The following is a 14,299-nucleotide window of genomic DNA, read 5'->3' as shown; positions in this document are numbered from 1 at the left end:
CTGCCCCAGATGTTTATGCGATGCTGCAAAGGCGTTTTAACCAAGACAGCCCCACAACATCCAGAGCCTTAAGGAAATCAGGGCAATCCACCCCCGGAGCCCGGCCGCTGCAGAGCTTTTTAACTAGACCTCATCTTATCACTTTAAAACCAGAGTTCTGTTATTTTGAGACTTGTAGTTTACGTAGTATGACCTAACACTTTCCTGACAAAGAAAAACTTTTTTGTAAAAACTAAACAGTTTATAGATTTTGGAAATCAGTCCCATGCTGACATTATCTGAATATACCTGAAAACACTTCAGTCACTTTAATGGTTTATTTACAAAAAAGCTTGAGGGGAAAAATGAAACTGAAAAGCAAAAAAAAAAAAAAAAAGTTGATTCAGTAAGGTCTGAACTTTCTTTGAGCTCTCATTAGAGCTATTCTCTGTTTGTCCTCTTCAAACTTCTTCCTCAGTTCAGCAATATCTGTAAAAATAAAAACATCCTCGGGTTCAAGTCTTATTTGACATCAACATGCTCTCAGACAAGCACTAAAATACAACTTACGTTCTTTCTGCGTTTTCTTGTGCTGCCAGGAGTAGAAGTTCAGAAGCTCCTTCCTCATCTTCTTATTCTTCTCCCTCTGCAGAACTCTCTGATTGGCTGCCTCGCTGTGGGGGCGGGCCTTCGCTCCTTTGTGCCCCCTGGTAACTTTTATCCAGCCCTCCTCGTCCTCCTGTTGTTTCTCAGCCTCCTGCTTCTCCCGCTCTGCCTCCTGGAGACAAAACAACCCCAGGTGGAAGTTGTGTGAACGTTGATGGGTGCGTGGCTCAAAGAGGCAGAAACATCCTCACCTCTTCTTTACGCTTGTCGTAGTCCTGCATAAAAGAGTCGACCGTTTGTTGGAGTTCTTCGGTGTGGATGAAGGACCTGCTGTACTGCTGGATCCATTCTGTTGCGGGGAGATGAGACATGTTTGTGTCATATTTGTTCTTGGACTGCATAAATCAGTAGAATAACAAATAAGTTTTTAATCAATTTTTAAGTTTATGTTCCAATTTCTGAATCGCCAGCTGCACAATTTTTACACTTTGAATATTGTCTAATAATTTTTTTAATTCCTGTGCACAACTTTGCTGTCCTCATTCTCTCACTCCCTCACAAGGTTGTCTTATTTGCTAATTTAATCATTGAATCAGAAGCTTTTTCCCTCCTGAAACAGGAGCATGTTTAACTTTAACTGTAAAATAAAAAATGAACAGATACACAGCTGTGTGATAGTGTAGATAAAGACACAACACAAAATACCACCAGCCTACCATGGAGAAAATGTCCTAATGTATATCTCCCCTCTGCCGTTCTGTTCATGTCTGCTTCATTCATTCAACCTTTATTTAAACAGGTTAGTCTCATTGAGCCTCAGACTCATTTACAAGAGACCTGTAAGATGCTTGATCGATAACTTTTCTATTTTTAGTTTAACAAATGAACTTTAGGCACAAAGTTTCCACTGCTGGACACAGCAGGCTCAATGACCTGCATTTAATCAGATCATAGTTCTAGCATGAGTGGTGGATAAAACCAGCAGAATGGAGAAAGAGGGCGATATGAGAATGTGGGTGTTGACCCTGCTGTGCTGCTGATTCACAAATCTGTCCTCCCTTTGAAAAGAAACTTACAATTCCACTGAAAGTCACAGATGGCTCTGCAAATGTGACACTCATTGCACCCTTTGATCCTCACAAGTCCCACAGTATTGATCTTAGCCCCTTAGCATCTTATAAATTAACTTTGGGACACCTACAAAACCTGTTAACTTGGAACGAGGTAGCTGAGAGTCATCCACAGCACATCCACTGAGGGCAGGTTATCTGAGCCACTCACTCTGAACTCCGGTTTTGACGGGACGCAGCTCTGTGCAGACCACCAGAGGCTCATCATGAGGGTGGGATTTAGCTGCTGCTACACTGGATGGACTCTCAAACACCACGTAGCCCACTTTGAAACCCTGGAACCAACAGAGGAAAAGACTCACACTAGATGATGTTCTACACGAGCTAAGAAAGAGTTAAAAAGTCAAATGAAGCCGAACCTGTTTCTCAGCTGGTTTGAAGAACCTGGACAGCTTGGGTCCAGACTCCTCAAAAGAACCCGGATGATCTCTCAGCTCTACGGACCTGACGCTGCCGAACTGGGAGAACAAATCCTTGACGACAGCCTGAAACACAAACAAACATGACGGACAGATGAGGAACCAGCTGTTCCCTCCGAGCCGGGGAGAACTTTGAAGACCCCCACCTCGGAGCAGTACGGAGGGATGTTGAGCACAAATAAAGTCCGGTCCAGTGGTCTGCCCGAACTCTTCTGGGCTCGCACTTTGTGCTCCTTCACGAACACGGAGTGCCGAGCAGGACTGTCGGAGCTGAACTGTAAAGAGAGAACTGCGGAGAAAACATCAGTTTCTGAACTCAACGACTGGTTGGTTCAGTTAAAAACAATCCAGTAAAGTTCCGACGATTATTCTGCATATTAAAGTGTCAATTTATGTAAATTATACCAGTAAATCCTTCAGGGCTGACGGATGCCTGGATACGTGCATGTTTCTTGTTGGGTAGCGCCATCTTGCTTTGACCTCACTCTGAACCGGAAGTGTTTCTGTCTGCTCTTCCGCAAACAAAATATAAAAAATTTACAGCAGCTTCTTCTCGTTGGGTATTTTTATTAGCAATATGAAAACAATATTCAGACGCTTAATGATTATAATAATTTTACTGAATTGCTTGTAATTATTCGGTAAAACTAAATTATAATTAATTTAGCTAATAACTAAAACTAGTTAACGGTTAGCTCTTTATAATAATTAGATGAGTAAAGTTATGTAAATGTGTCAGTGATTATTTTATAAAATATCATCAATAAGTAGACATAAATCTGAGTGGAATAGGAAAGATACAGAAATACTAAACAAGAAAAAAAGCTTCTGGCTAGCTTTATTTTCATATGGGCAGGGCAATACAAAAAGTTTTTATTATAAACATCTTTTGTCTATAAGATGTAAGGCCTGTTTGTCATTCATATCTTTAGTTAGCTCTTTTTTTTTTTGTATATTTTTTTCTGATTTTCATCTTGAAATAACTTTCATACTTTTTTTTTTCCTTTCAGCTTGTAGGACTTTAATTTGAGCATTACAAAGTTTAACATAAGTATGTTTGATGTAGTTTTGTTTACTAGATCCAAAATGTGAGATTAATAAATTTGTTCTCTGTATTTGCATCACCCTCAAGAATCAGCTATATCTTTCTGAATGGCTTTCAGTTATTGACATGTGGAATAAAGAGGTTTGATGGAAATATTTGATAAAACTAGAAAGGTTTTTGTTTCATAAACCTGACCTCCACCAATACCTTCTTTAGATATTTAAAATAAATGTGATCAACAACTCTAAATTTTTAGGCCACAGTTAGTTTGCATCGTGATGACATGAATATAAAACCAACACACAAGGACCCAGAGTATTAAAAGATTATAAGATTCAGGATCATTTACCCACAATAAACAACTGATCCTCGCTACGCCACACAGCAAGTGATGAGAGCCGTATGAAAGAGTTCCAGATTTTTCTAAATTGTCTATTTTTACTGAGCTAAATAGAATTGTTTTGGAGCTCTTAAAGGAAAATAAGTTTTAGTGAATTAAAAAGAAATTAACTTTTCATTCTGATACTGTAAACACCATAAAGTGGCAGTAGTTTCCCAATGAGCTAAAAGCTAACTGCTGGATGACTAAGGCAGCCTCAAGTTATTACAACTTGTTCTTGGTGTAGAGCAGGGGCGTCAAACTTACAAAAGGGGGACACAATTAAAACCTTTTTCAAACTAAGGGCCAATTTCAGAATCTACATCAACTCAAATCAGGCACCCAACATCTTTTCTTGGTCACAGGTTCCTCAACAAGTTTGGTCTCATTTGACGTTCTCCATTGTGCTTTCAACATCATAATCAAAGATTACTGAAAAAATTCGAGATAGAAGTATTTTGTGTTTCACATATCTTGGGGGCCAGATGTCAACGAGGGCCACATTTGGCCCCTGGGCTTTGAGTTGGATATACATGGTGTACATGATCAATTTCAAATATTCAACTTGAAGCATTTATTAGTTTTTAACTGCAACTCTATTACTTCACAAATATGTTTGGTGGGGAAATAAAACTTAGCAGTGCTCAAAAACAGATTAAACTTTAATTGGTGAAACTGCATACTTGGGGGTTCTGTTGCAGCCCCCGGCTCACTACGGATTGACTGGGAAGCAAAAACACGTCTCTCACATCGTCCAAAAAGCTACAGATTTAATGGCATCAATTTACAGACACTCAGTTTGACAAATCAAGGAAACGTAAAGCAGTTTACAGTGGCTCAACAAAAACTGAGTGAAGAATACAGCACATTCTGCCCAGAAACTGAACAAGCGAGACCAGTAACAAAGTACTGGGTCCTACAAGAACTGGAAAACCAAAGAGATGGTACTGTAGTTTTTGTTTTGCACTTGTATAACACACCAGTTACTTCTGCAAACAAAACACCTGGATGAAATCGCAGAGGAGAGTATTAATTGAGAAATACTACATTTCTCCTGTTCAATCTAATAGAAGAGGTTTGATAACGTCACTGAATGTTGTGGGTGTAAGGCTTTAAACGTGTTAATGACTGGACTGGTTTTCAATCATTCTGTCACTTTGTTTCTTTTTGACAGGTGCAGATAACTGCAACGTCAAAACAAAACTGACGAACCCTCCACTACACTGATTTAAAACATCACACTTCTTCTGGTCCGTTGTAGAGATAAACATTACAAACATACAAAACCAAAAACAAAGACGTTACTCATCCGTACACCTTTCTATTCCCACTTTATGAAATGTGTAAAAATACAGTTTCATGAGAGAATAAGGGCCTCCTGCCCATCAGCTGGAAAACCAGTGACGTGAACACTGAGAAAGCTGCTAAAACAAAACAAGTGAGTATATCTTAATTATATTTTGATGCGAAAGGCCGTGTTCTGTGAGCTGGGCTGGGCGGTGGACTTGAACAAAGCTTTGAGGATGGTCTGGGGGTCCACTTCTGGGGTGGGCTGAGACGAGGCTCGCTGGCCAGCGCTGCGGGACAAAGATGGGGGCAGGCCGTCTTTCTTCGTGCTGCTGCCTGCACCTGGCGTGTCACTAAGTCTCCTGAGGGGAAAGGATTGTCACAAAGCTTCAAGACCCGATTCTACGTACACAAACATGAAGATGAATTAAAAGGTTTACACAAGTTTTAGATGCTACAAATCAGCTAACAAGTAAACTGCAGCTGAATGTTGGTCGACCTGTGGATCTGTATTCTCCATTACCACACGTAAACCCTTTTTACAGTAATAAATTATTTAAGAATTCTAGTTAATTCTGTTTAATACTTTAAAGATCAGACCACCTTCAACATTTCGCTTTCAGTCCCTTTGTCTGAGTGACACATATACATTAGTTACACAGAGTATAAATTATTCTTCTCGGTCGTTATTTAGTATAAATACTTCATCTACTTTCTGATGTGCATCACATTTTGTAGTCCATGTGAGCTGCTCCTTCCTGATTCTCACTGAGCAGCAGTTTTCTCTTAAAACAGCAGAATGGCATTTTACACCAAAACGTTCTGAATTCAATAAATAAAGCAGAGCCCTCTATATTTCTCTAGTTATGAGATAGACCTCTTGGCAAGTCAAGCTGTTGAATATCTTCTGCTCTCTAGATGAGCTCAATCTTAAAAAAATTAGATCTCCTCTCTCAGACTCAGAGGACTGTGTTGACAACTCATAGCTCATCTTATGAGTCAGGGTGTTTAACTTTAGGTTGCGACATTAAATCAGGTTGAAAGCAACTACCCTGTATCTCAATATTAAAAGTATTACCCAAGTATTCTGATGTTGTGAGAAAGTTTTCACAAACCACATGTATTTGTCTTAAAACAATTCACACTTTTGGTTGAAAACCCAAAGTGTGTTCAGATGTCTGTGTTTAAAATTCTCTGCACATTTAATCTATCTGTTGACCTCAGTAAGGCTTTGCCATAATGTTAGAAGGATGCTGAAGCTACAGACTTGTCTGGGTTTAAACATAAAAAAATCTGTTTTTTAGTAATGGCAGCCATTAGTAACTTTTTATACTAACTGTTGCTAGCTGTCAGAAAATAACTAATAATGACGATTTATAATTATGTTGTGAAAGCTGAACGTTTTCGATTCTGTCCTGCTCTGCGCTGATGCAGAAACATTAAGCTGTGCATAAAGATGAATCTAAGAATTGGGAAACGTTCACGACTTTAGAAAATACCTGAAAATGTATCGACTCCCTCTAAACAACAAATGAGATGATTTCTAATGAAGGCACAGATGGGATAACTTACAGGAGAATAGGCTGATCAGAAGTGATGACATTTCCCTGAATATGAATGTTACACTTCATGGGTTGGCCTGTGGGTAGACGAGAGGAAAAAGTAAGGACCACAGCAGTGGTTCTGAAAACAACAATGATCTACAAGAACAGAAGCTAAAAACCTAAAGAGTCATGTGAAATGTGTAACTTTTAACATTGGCACTCACCGTCTAAGCAGCGATTGTTGTACTTCCTGTAAGCGCTGACTGCGTCTTCTTTACGGACAAACACCACCTCAGCTACGCCCACCTTCACCAGCCTCGCTCGCTTTAAAGCTCCGCACACACAGAACAGTTCCTGTGGACAAACGGTTCAAACAACCACACCCTGACTTGAGTCCTACAGCACATCAGTGGATAACAAATAAAGGAGCTGTTTGAAGGTAAACAGTCAGTTTTTCTCACCACTATGTCCTCCTCAGTGACTCGGGAATGAAGGTTGTTCACGGTTATTTTAGTTCCCTCTAACGGACTAAAAGCCGGCTGGAAAAAACAAAACAAAATGGTTTATGTTCAAGAGTGTGCAAATGTTCTCCTTGGATGTAAAACTACTCAGTTTGACACCAAACTCTTAGGAAATGCTCGAGTTTAGAGCCGCCCTGCAGCCACAGGAAACTGATCAGCTCATGATCTCAATCAAACAGCAACTTAACTACAAAACATTCGGGTCGCACAACAGATAGAACTCATAAAATAGTGCAAAGATTACATACTGATGGATTATGAGACATTAAATGTGATGTTTTCAACATGGGTAGATTAGAAGATTGGAGAGAGAAGCAGAGCTCAGTGGCAGGAGTTTTCAATGCGGGGGTTTCGACGAGAAGCGGAGCACTGTATTATGCACGGGGGGCGGGGTTTGCATAGCTTAATGCTACGTTAGTGCAGGCAGTTGTGGAGGTGGGGGTTAGAAGAGGAGAAGCGGAGAGCTACGTTTGTATTGCTCGCGGTCTGGAGTCTGAGCTGCTAATCTCCACTCCCTGTCCCAAAGTGGTGGATGCATGGGGGATTTGGTAGGCAGGGCGCTCGGTTCTGTTGACAGGGCGGGGTGCCCTCCTTGAATAATGGTGGGGGAAACACTTTGGGAGTATGCTCAATTAAGTAACGCCGTGCAGGACTGGTGTGTTATTTTGTTCTTCATCAAGATCTGATTCCCCCACCAGCTTTGTTCTGTGTCCCCTTTATGTTGTTTCAGGCCAAATGCTAAAAGTGAAAATCCAGAGCTCCTGGCTGATCCCTGTGGAGACAGTTGGGGGCACAGAGCTCAACTACCTGCATGTGTTAATGCACCCATTTTAGGCACAATGGAATTTGCTAAATCTGTTAACAGCAAAAAAGAAAAAATATTCAATTTAAAATTTCATACTGTACTGTGTTTATCATATTTCATATAAAATACATATAATAAATACAATTCAGCATTTGTAAAAGCATAAGCTAGGTAAAAAAAACAAACAAACAAAAAAAACCATTGGCAGATTTGGTCTCCAATTATTAAATGTTAAACAGTTATACTCATGTATTTCTCTCTCATGTATTTTAGACTGGCAAAGTCAGCAAAAACTGTTAAATAAAGAAATCTCAACAGTTTGATGCAGTTCTTATTAAGAGTAAACTTAAAACATGCTAAATATTTAGGCTCTTTAACCAGTATGTTGTTCCATATGTCAGACCCAGACCCATATGTCTGTCTGCCAAACCCAGACGTGCAGTGAGGTAGGGCTGGACGATATGGCCAAAACTTTTATCACGATATATTTCTTAATTTCGGTCGATAACGATATAATTCGATATCGATATAAACAATATAGAAGCCTCAGAAAAACTACAAACTATACAAATAAATTAATGTTCACCTTTTATTTGTATTTAGCCTTCAAAAAAACTGAAATCACTGTCAAATAAACGTAAAATTCTCAACTTTGTCAATATTAATAGTTTTAACTTTAAACAACAACTTTAAAATTGACAGCATTGAAATTTGTTGTTAATGAAATAAACTTTTTGGGTGTCGTTACTGATGAGAAGCTGACGTGGTAAAATACGTAAAAATAAAAATCAATTGCATTACTGTATAAAGTAAAATAGTTTTTGAATGACAAAGCTTTGTATATATTGTATAATGTATTGATTGTTCCATATTTAATCTATTGTAGTGAAGTTTGGGGAAAAGCAAAACGATTACAAATCCTATTTTTAGTTGTACAAAAAGAGCTATAAGAATTATTAGTAGTATGAAGCGCTATGGTCACCCAACAAATATGTTATGTCATCAACTGAAATTATTAAAATGTTATGATTTGGTTGAATATAGTATTTTACAAGTCATGTATAAAGCTCATAAAAATATTAGCCCCAAATATTCAATTAAAATTTGTAAAAAATATAAAAAAGGAGAGTCAATATAACTTAAGGGAATGTAAATGTTTGTAAAACCTCCATTTAGAACTGGTCTGAAGGAGCTGTGTTGTAATTCAGGGAACAGGATTACGGAATCGTCTTGATATCACCATAAACATTTCTAAAATAATTTGTATGTTTAAAAAGATGATAGTTAAAGTTGTTGGGAACGTTTAGGACCAGGTGAAGGATCCCTGAAGTTTTTGTGTTTTCAGTTTGGAGATGGTTCAAGTCAAAGTTGTTGTTAGTTTGTAGTTATTTTGTATTTTTTAAATTAGGGGCAGATAAGATTTTTTTTTTTCTTCTTTCTGCAACATTTTCATTCAATGTTTTTATTTTTATTTGATTTTTTTTTTTTTTAATGAATGAATAAATTATATAAAACAAAAAAAACATGCAGCGCTGGAGGTGTTTCATGGACACGTTGGCTCAAACTTTTATTGTGCTTCACCTTGTGACTCATCATCTTCTGTCAAGTGGAACAAGTTAGATGTTCCCACCGCTAGTTAGAACGACTCTCCGTCACATTCTGCAGCAACTGACTGAAAACTGCAGTTCATCGGATCGTAGAAAGATGAACCACTTCCAAATCAGCGAATTAGTCTTTTCTCTCTTATCAGTGATGTCATCTGCTTCTCTTCGCCTGTGAATGCTTGTTCAGTCACATTCTGACGATCATGGGAACTCATTTTGAAGAGAAAACTTAACGCGCATTGGAGATTAGCCTAGCTTAGCCTGCTACCACTAACTCCTTCTGGACTCGAGCTCTGCGTAACATCTACGTCACCACGCACTTACGTAGTTGTGTCGCAGCTTTTTCTGTCCGGGTTGAAACTGAAGTGGCCGCTTCAACCCGAACAGAAAACGCTGTAATCCTATTGAAATATTCAAAATGTGCTTAAAATTCATATCATCGTTATTGAATAAAAGTATATTGCGAGATATATCGATATCGAATTATTGTCCAGCTCTACAGTGAGGGTTTGGGAAAGCCTGGGAGAAGAAACCATCAGAAAGATCTTTAACTCGTACTCATGATCAGTTCAGAGGAGATTCTGTCAAACCATCAGGTGGATGAGGCTGGAAAAGGAGCACTTTAACAACGCTGTTTAGTGAGGGTGGAGTGCTGCTGATGACCTCAACCACTGACGTCTTCAGAAGATGGAAGGACTACTTCTCAAAACTTCTTAATCCCACTGGCATATCTTCCATGGAGGAAGCTGAGAGGGAGGACTTTACAGTTGGTCTGTCCATAACTGGGGCTGTCGCTGAGGTAGTTAAAAATCTCCACAGTGGCAGGGCTTCAGTAGTGGATGAGATCTGCCAGAAGTTTCTCAAGGTTCTGGATGTTGCAGGGCTGTCTTGGTTGGCACACCTTTGCAACATAACATGGACATGGGGGCAGTGTCACTGGATTGGCAGACTGGGGTGGTGGTCCCCCTCTTCAAAAAGGGGGACCGGAGGGTGTGCTCCAATTATAGAGGCATCACTCTCCTTAGCCTCCCCGGTAAGGTCTATTCATGGGTACTGGGAGAAGCTAAGGTCCTCAATGGGTCATGGGAGTATGCCCATCCAATCTATGCGTTTTGTGAACTTGGCGAAGGCATTCGATTGTGTTCCTAGAGGCACACTGTGGGGGATTCTGGTTTGGTCCCTATACAAGTGGTGCAAGAGTTTGATTCACATTGCAGGCAATGAGTTGGACTCCACCAGGGCTGCCCCATTGTCACTGATTCTATTCATAACTTAAGAGATTAACTGATTAGGATGAGAATTAGCACTTCCAAATCTGAGGCCATGGTCCTCAGTCAGAAAAGGGTGGATTGTTCTCTTCAGGTCGAGGTTCTGCCTCAAGTGAAGGAGTTCAAGTATCTCTGGGTTTTGTTCATGAGTGAGGGAAGAATGAAGCGTGAGATTGACAGACAGATTGATGCAGCGTCTGTGGACTCTGTGCTGGTCCGTTGTGATGAAGAGAGAGCTGAGCTGTAAGTCAAAGCTCTCCGTTTACTGGTCGGTCTATTTTCCTTCCCTCATCTATGGCCACAAATTCTGGGTAGTGACCACAAGAATAAGATCTTGGATACAGGTGGTTGAAACGAGTTGCAGGGTAGCTGGACTCTCCCTTGGAGATAGGGTGAGAAGTTATTTGGGAGAGACTCGAGTAGAGCCGCTGTTCCTCCACTGAGCCAGTCGAGGTGGTTCGGGCATCTGGTAAGGATGCTTCCTGGGTACAGGACACGCTTGAGAGACTATGTCTTGGCTGGCCTGGGAACACCTTGTGGTCCTCCCAGAAGAGCTGCAAGAGGTGGATGGGGAGATGTTTGGGCCTCCCTGCTCACGCTGCTGTCCCTGTGACCCCACTCCAGAACAAATTGAAGATGATGGATGAATGTGTACGTGTGTACACACACACACACACACACACACAGATCAGAAAATTAAGCTGTTCATTGTGAGTTTAAGGAAAATTTGTGGTTTTGAATAATAGCCTGCATTAAAAAAAAATCTGATGGCAGACCTAAATCGAGGTAAGAAAATAATATTTGGTGATTTACAGCTGGAAGCTCAAGATTACCTGAGGTGGAGTAGGAGCTGCTGCAGCGCTGGTTTCTGCTGTGCTTTGCTGAAGAGTCCTGGAGACTGGCTGTAAAGCTGCTGCTGCTGCTGCTGCTGCAGCAGCTGCAGCAGAAGAGCGGAGCACAGCTAAGTTGGCGTTGGGTCGGGTGGGAGCCACAGGGACAGGGGGACGCATCGCTGTATATGCATCATTTTTAACCACCTTGGTGATCGGGGCTGTCATGGAGAATGTAGCACCCGTTGTGCCAGACTGTATTAAGTAAATATAAACATTTAATGTGGAACACATACAAAATACACAAAGCCTTAAAAATATCTAAATTACAGACTTTTGATGGCCAGTCAAATGCCCTTCTTACCCGAGATTGTAGCATTGTGTTGGCAGCTGTGAACTTTATTTGTTTGCTGGGGATGGCGTCAAACTCATGTAGGGCAGGCTGAGAGAAATACAATAATCTATTAAGTAGCATATTTACCCTTCTAATAAACAGACATTTATTTTAAAGTTAAATCCAAAAAAGAAAGCAGATGTACCTGCGTAGCTGCACGCATTCCTCCTAATGTACCCACTGGATGTTGCTGTGAACAAAACGGCATTTCTTAAAAAGTGTGCTGACATTTTGAGTTTACACATGTGCATGTTGCATATACGATCTAAGATACAAAAACAGCTTTCCCAGCTCCCTTACCTGTATGGTCTTTGTTATTTTTAAAGGTGGAGCAGCAGTCGCTTGCGTTTGTGTTCCTCCAATGCTCCTCTTGAGGCTCAGCCTATCCCGAGCATCCATGACTCTCGCATTATTGCTCAGCTGTGGTGATGCGCTGACTCTTGTACTCAGTCCTTGTGCATTGGGTGTAAACTGCCAAGCGTTTGGACTGACCAGATTGTTGTTGGTGTGTATCTGGATCTGAGGCATAAGTGTCTTGCTCTGCAGCTGTTGCGATATCGCCAACTTTAGTGTGGTTTGCGCAGGGGCACTGAACTGTCCCTGTTTCCTTGAGTTGATCATCTGTCGAGCATCGTGTACCGTTCCAGCTCCTCCCCTGCCACGGATTTTAAACCGAGCATCTCTCTGAACCAGTTTTTCCCTGGCATCTTTTACTTGGAAACCTGAGGGGATGTAGGAATGAGTTCAAGTACAATATGCTCACCGCATTAGGCTCTTTTAGGTGTGGAGCGAAGACCTTACCTGATCCTGCACCAAGACGTTGTCTTACATCAGTGGCACCAATTTTCTGCCTGGCATCAAAGTTTTTGCCATCTGCTCCTCCACCTCGTCCAAACATGGGTCTAAGGGAAATAAGAAATATCTAAACCTTTAATAAATAACATAGCATGCTAAAAACATGCACACAATTTTCTAACATTCTGGAAATTTCTATAATTGCAACACTGTTATTTAATCCTTTCCTAATTCATCATGTTTCAACATATAACACTTAAATACGTACAGGTATTTATAAAAAGGCATTAAAAAGCACGTTTTGCGACTAAAGTTAAATGTTTTTTAATGCAGTGATTGCGATATGTATCGACAAAAACAACTTTGATAGTTGCTGTTTTAAAGTACAGCTTTAGCAGCATTTCTCTTGAGGTACGAGCTGAAACCGTTTTTTGCTTACGTAAATGAGCTTTACCTAACCGTAACGTGAAACAACAACTAAATAGCTGAGCAAACCTAGCTAACTATTTAGAAATGGAAGTTTCTTAAATGAGCCACTTTAACATAACGGGGTTGGTCAATTACATTTTATATTCGTATTTTTAAAGGTTTCATTCCTTAAGGCCTGCAGCTAATACTAGCCACCACTTAGCCTAGCTTTTGGAGTTTCATCTGTTTCAACTAGCTGCTGACATTAGCCTGCGGAATTCTACTATCTATTAACAGCTTTAATTGATCGTAATGTGTTCAGAATGCATAATAAAAGCAGCTAAGTTAGTTAGAAGCATATTTTCACGACTTTAGTATCGTTAATGTACCGTTTAGTTGTAGTGTTAAGGTTAATTCCGCGCCGTCGAATCACTTCATCCAAAGAGACGTCTGCCATTTTCTCACAAACAAACTTATCCAACTGCGCCTGCGCGTTTGCCAAGCGATAAACTAAACTACGGAAACTGCTTTAGACCAAAAATCAGACAACGCGTCTGTAGTAAATTTTACGTGTTTTGTGCTTTAATGTAATTGTTTCTAAGCTTTAACGCAACTTGTAAATTTATAAAAGACAAAATATGTCTCTTTAAGAAAATTAAGACAATTTAAGGGCGCAAAGACAACCGCATAGAATACTGAACAATCTGTGATCGGTTTCTCTTGACAAAACGCGAACCACTTATAGTTTAACTGATACCCATGAGCCATTGCGTCATTTCTTTCAGAAACATGTCATTATTTTCATAAACCCTGAGATTTACGCCTTTTTAAACACTTTGTTTTGTATGTTGCTATTTTGAAGATCGTGATTTATTGTTGAAAATCCTCATTAATGCTCGCGAACAGCTCAAATTCTGCACCCTGATACAATCCTCCATGATGCTGTTTCTATGCCAGGCATCGAGCATGGATTCGTTATGCCTTAAACTGATGAGTAAGGAAAATAACGACGCGGGGTGACGCCCGTGTCCTCGTTCAAATTACGAGAGCAATTTTTGACGGGGCACAGGTCTGCCTGCTGAGGTGACTCGCCTACTTCGCGAGATGCCTCGCGGTCCCTGGACCTTCCCCAAACCCACCAAATGTGAATAAATCAATTCATAAGTCTGTGATAACAGTTGTCTACAAACGCTAAAACCCAGAATGCAGTTGGGCAGCGATAGAAAAACACGAACTCCCAGAATGCTGTTGGGCAGCGATAGAAAAACACGAACTCCCAGAATGC

The 14,299-nt window shown here is 40.3% G+C and overlaps 2 protein-coding genes and 1 non-coding gene across 3 annotated transcripts; 1 reads left to right on the top strand and 2 right to left on the bottom strand.

The window, feature by feature from the left end:
• Positions 1–340: 340 nt before the first annotated feature.
• rrp7a (ribosomal RNA processing 7 homolog A) lies at positions 341–2,606 on the bottom strand. Its single transcript, XM_037689486.1, has 7 exons — positions 2,540–2,606; positions 2,281–2,423; positions 2,075–2,200; positions 1,867–1,990; positions 837–934; positions 550–757; positions 341–468 (listed from the first exon to the last, which is right to left on the bottom strand). Exons 1-7 carry the CDS (start codon positions 2,601–2,603, stop codon positions 383–385), a joined length of 849 nt encoding a protein of 282 aa, XP_037545414.1. The 5' UTR covers positions 2,604–2,606; the 3' UTR covers positions 341–382.
• A 1,702-nt stretch (positions 2,607–4,308) lies between these two features.
• Positions 4,309–13,496, bottom strand: poldip3 (polymerase (DNA-directed), delta interacting protein 3). Its single transcript, XM_037689485.1, has 10 exons — positions 13,404–13,496; positions 12,613–12,713; positions 12,112–12,533; positions 11,957–12,001; positions 11,782–11,859; positions 11,421–11,672; positions 6,851–6,928; positions 6,614–6,743; positions 6,418–6,484; positions 4,309–5,207 (listed from the first exon to the last, which is right to left on the bottom strand). Exons 1-10 carry the CDS (start codon positions 13,469–13,471, stop codon positions 5,012–5,014), a joined length of 1,437 nt encoding a protein of 478 aa, XP_037545413.1. The 5' UTR covers positions 13,472–13,496; the 3' UTR covers positions 4,309–5,011.
• A 495-nt stretch (positions 13,497–13,991) lies between these two features.
• On the top strand, positions 13,992–14,145 carry LOC119422230. The gene has a single exon (XR_005187401.1). It is a non-coding gene; the product is annotated as a U12 minor spliceosomal RNA (small nuclear RNA).
• The last annotated feature ends 154 nt before the right edge of the window (positions 14,146–14,299 follow it).

Source organism: Nematolebias whitei, chromosome 15 (assembly GCF_014905685.2).
Source record: "Nematolebias whitei isolate Nwh7 chromosome 15, NemWhi1, whole genome shotgun sequence".
Taxonomy (NCBI): domain Eukaryota; kingdom Metazoa; phylum Chordata; class Actinopteri; order Cyprinodontiformes; family Rivulidae; genus Nematolebias; species Nematolebias whitei.
Note: the sequence above shows the minus strand (reverse complement) of the source record. Positions and strands in the feature narration are given on the sequence as shown.

Excerpts from the sequence above, each read along its gene's own strand:
- poldip3 (XM_037689485.1), bottom strand. The coding sequence starts at position 13,471 with ATGGCAGACGTCTCTTTGGATGAAGTGATTCGACGGCGCGGAATTAAC. Across the intron at positions 11,860-11,956 it reads GAATGCGTGCAGCTACGCAG|CCTGCCCTACATGAGTTTGA; the intron begins GTACATCTGCTT and ends TATTTCTCTCAG. Across the intron at positions 6,929-11,420 it reads CAGCTCCTACTCCACCTCAG|CCGGCTTTTAGTCCGTTAGA; the intron begins GTAATCTTGAGC and ends TGTTTTTTCCAG.
- rrp7a (XM_037689486.1), bottom strand. The coding sequence starts at position 2,603 with ATGGCGCTACCCAACAAGAAACATGCACGTATCCAGGCATCCGTCAGC. Across the intron at positions 935-1,866 it reads CGTCAAAACCGGAGTTCAGA|AATGGATCCAGCAGTACAGC; the intron begins GTGAGTGGCTCA and ends TCCCCGCAACAG. Across the intron at positions 469-549 it reads CAAGAAAACGCAGAAAGAAC|ATATTGCTGAACTGAGGAAG; the intron begins GTAAGTTGTATT and ends TTATTTTTACAG.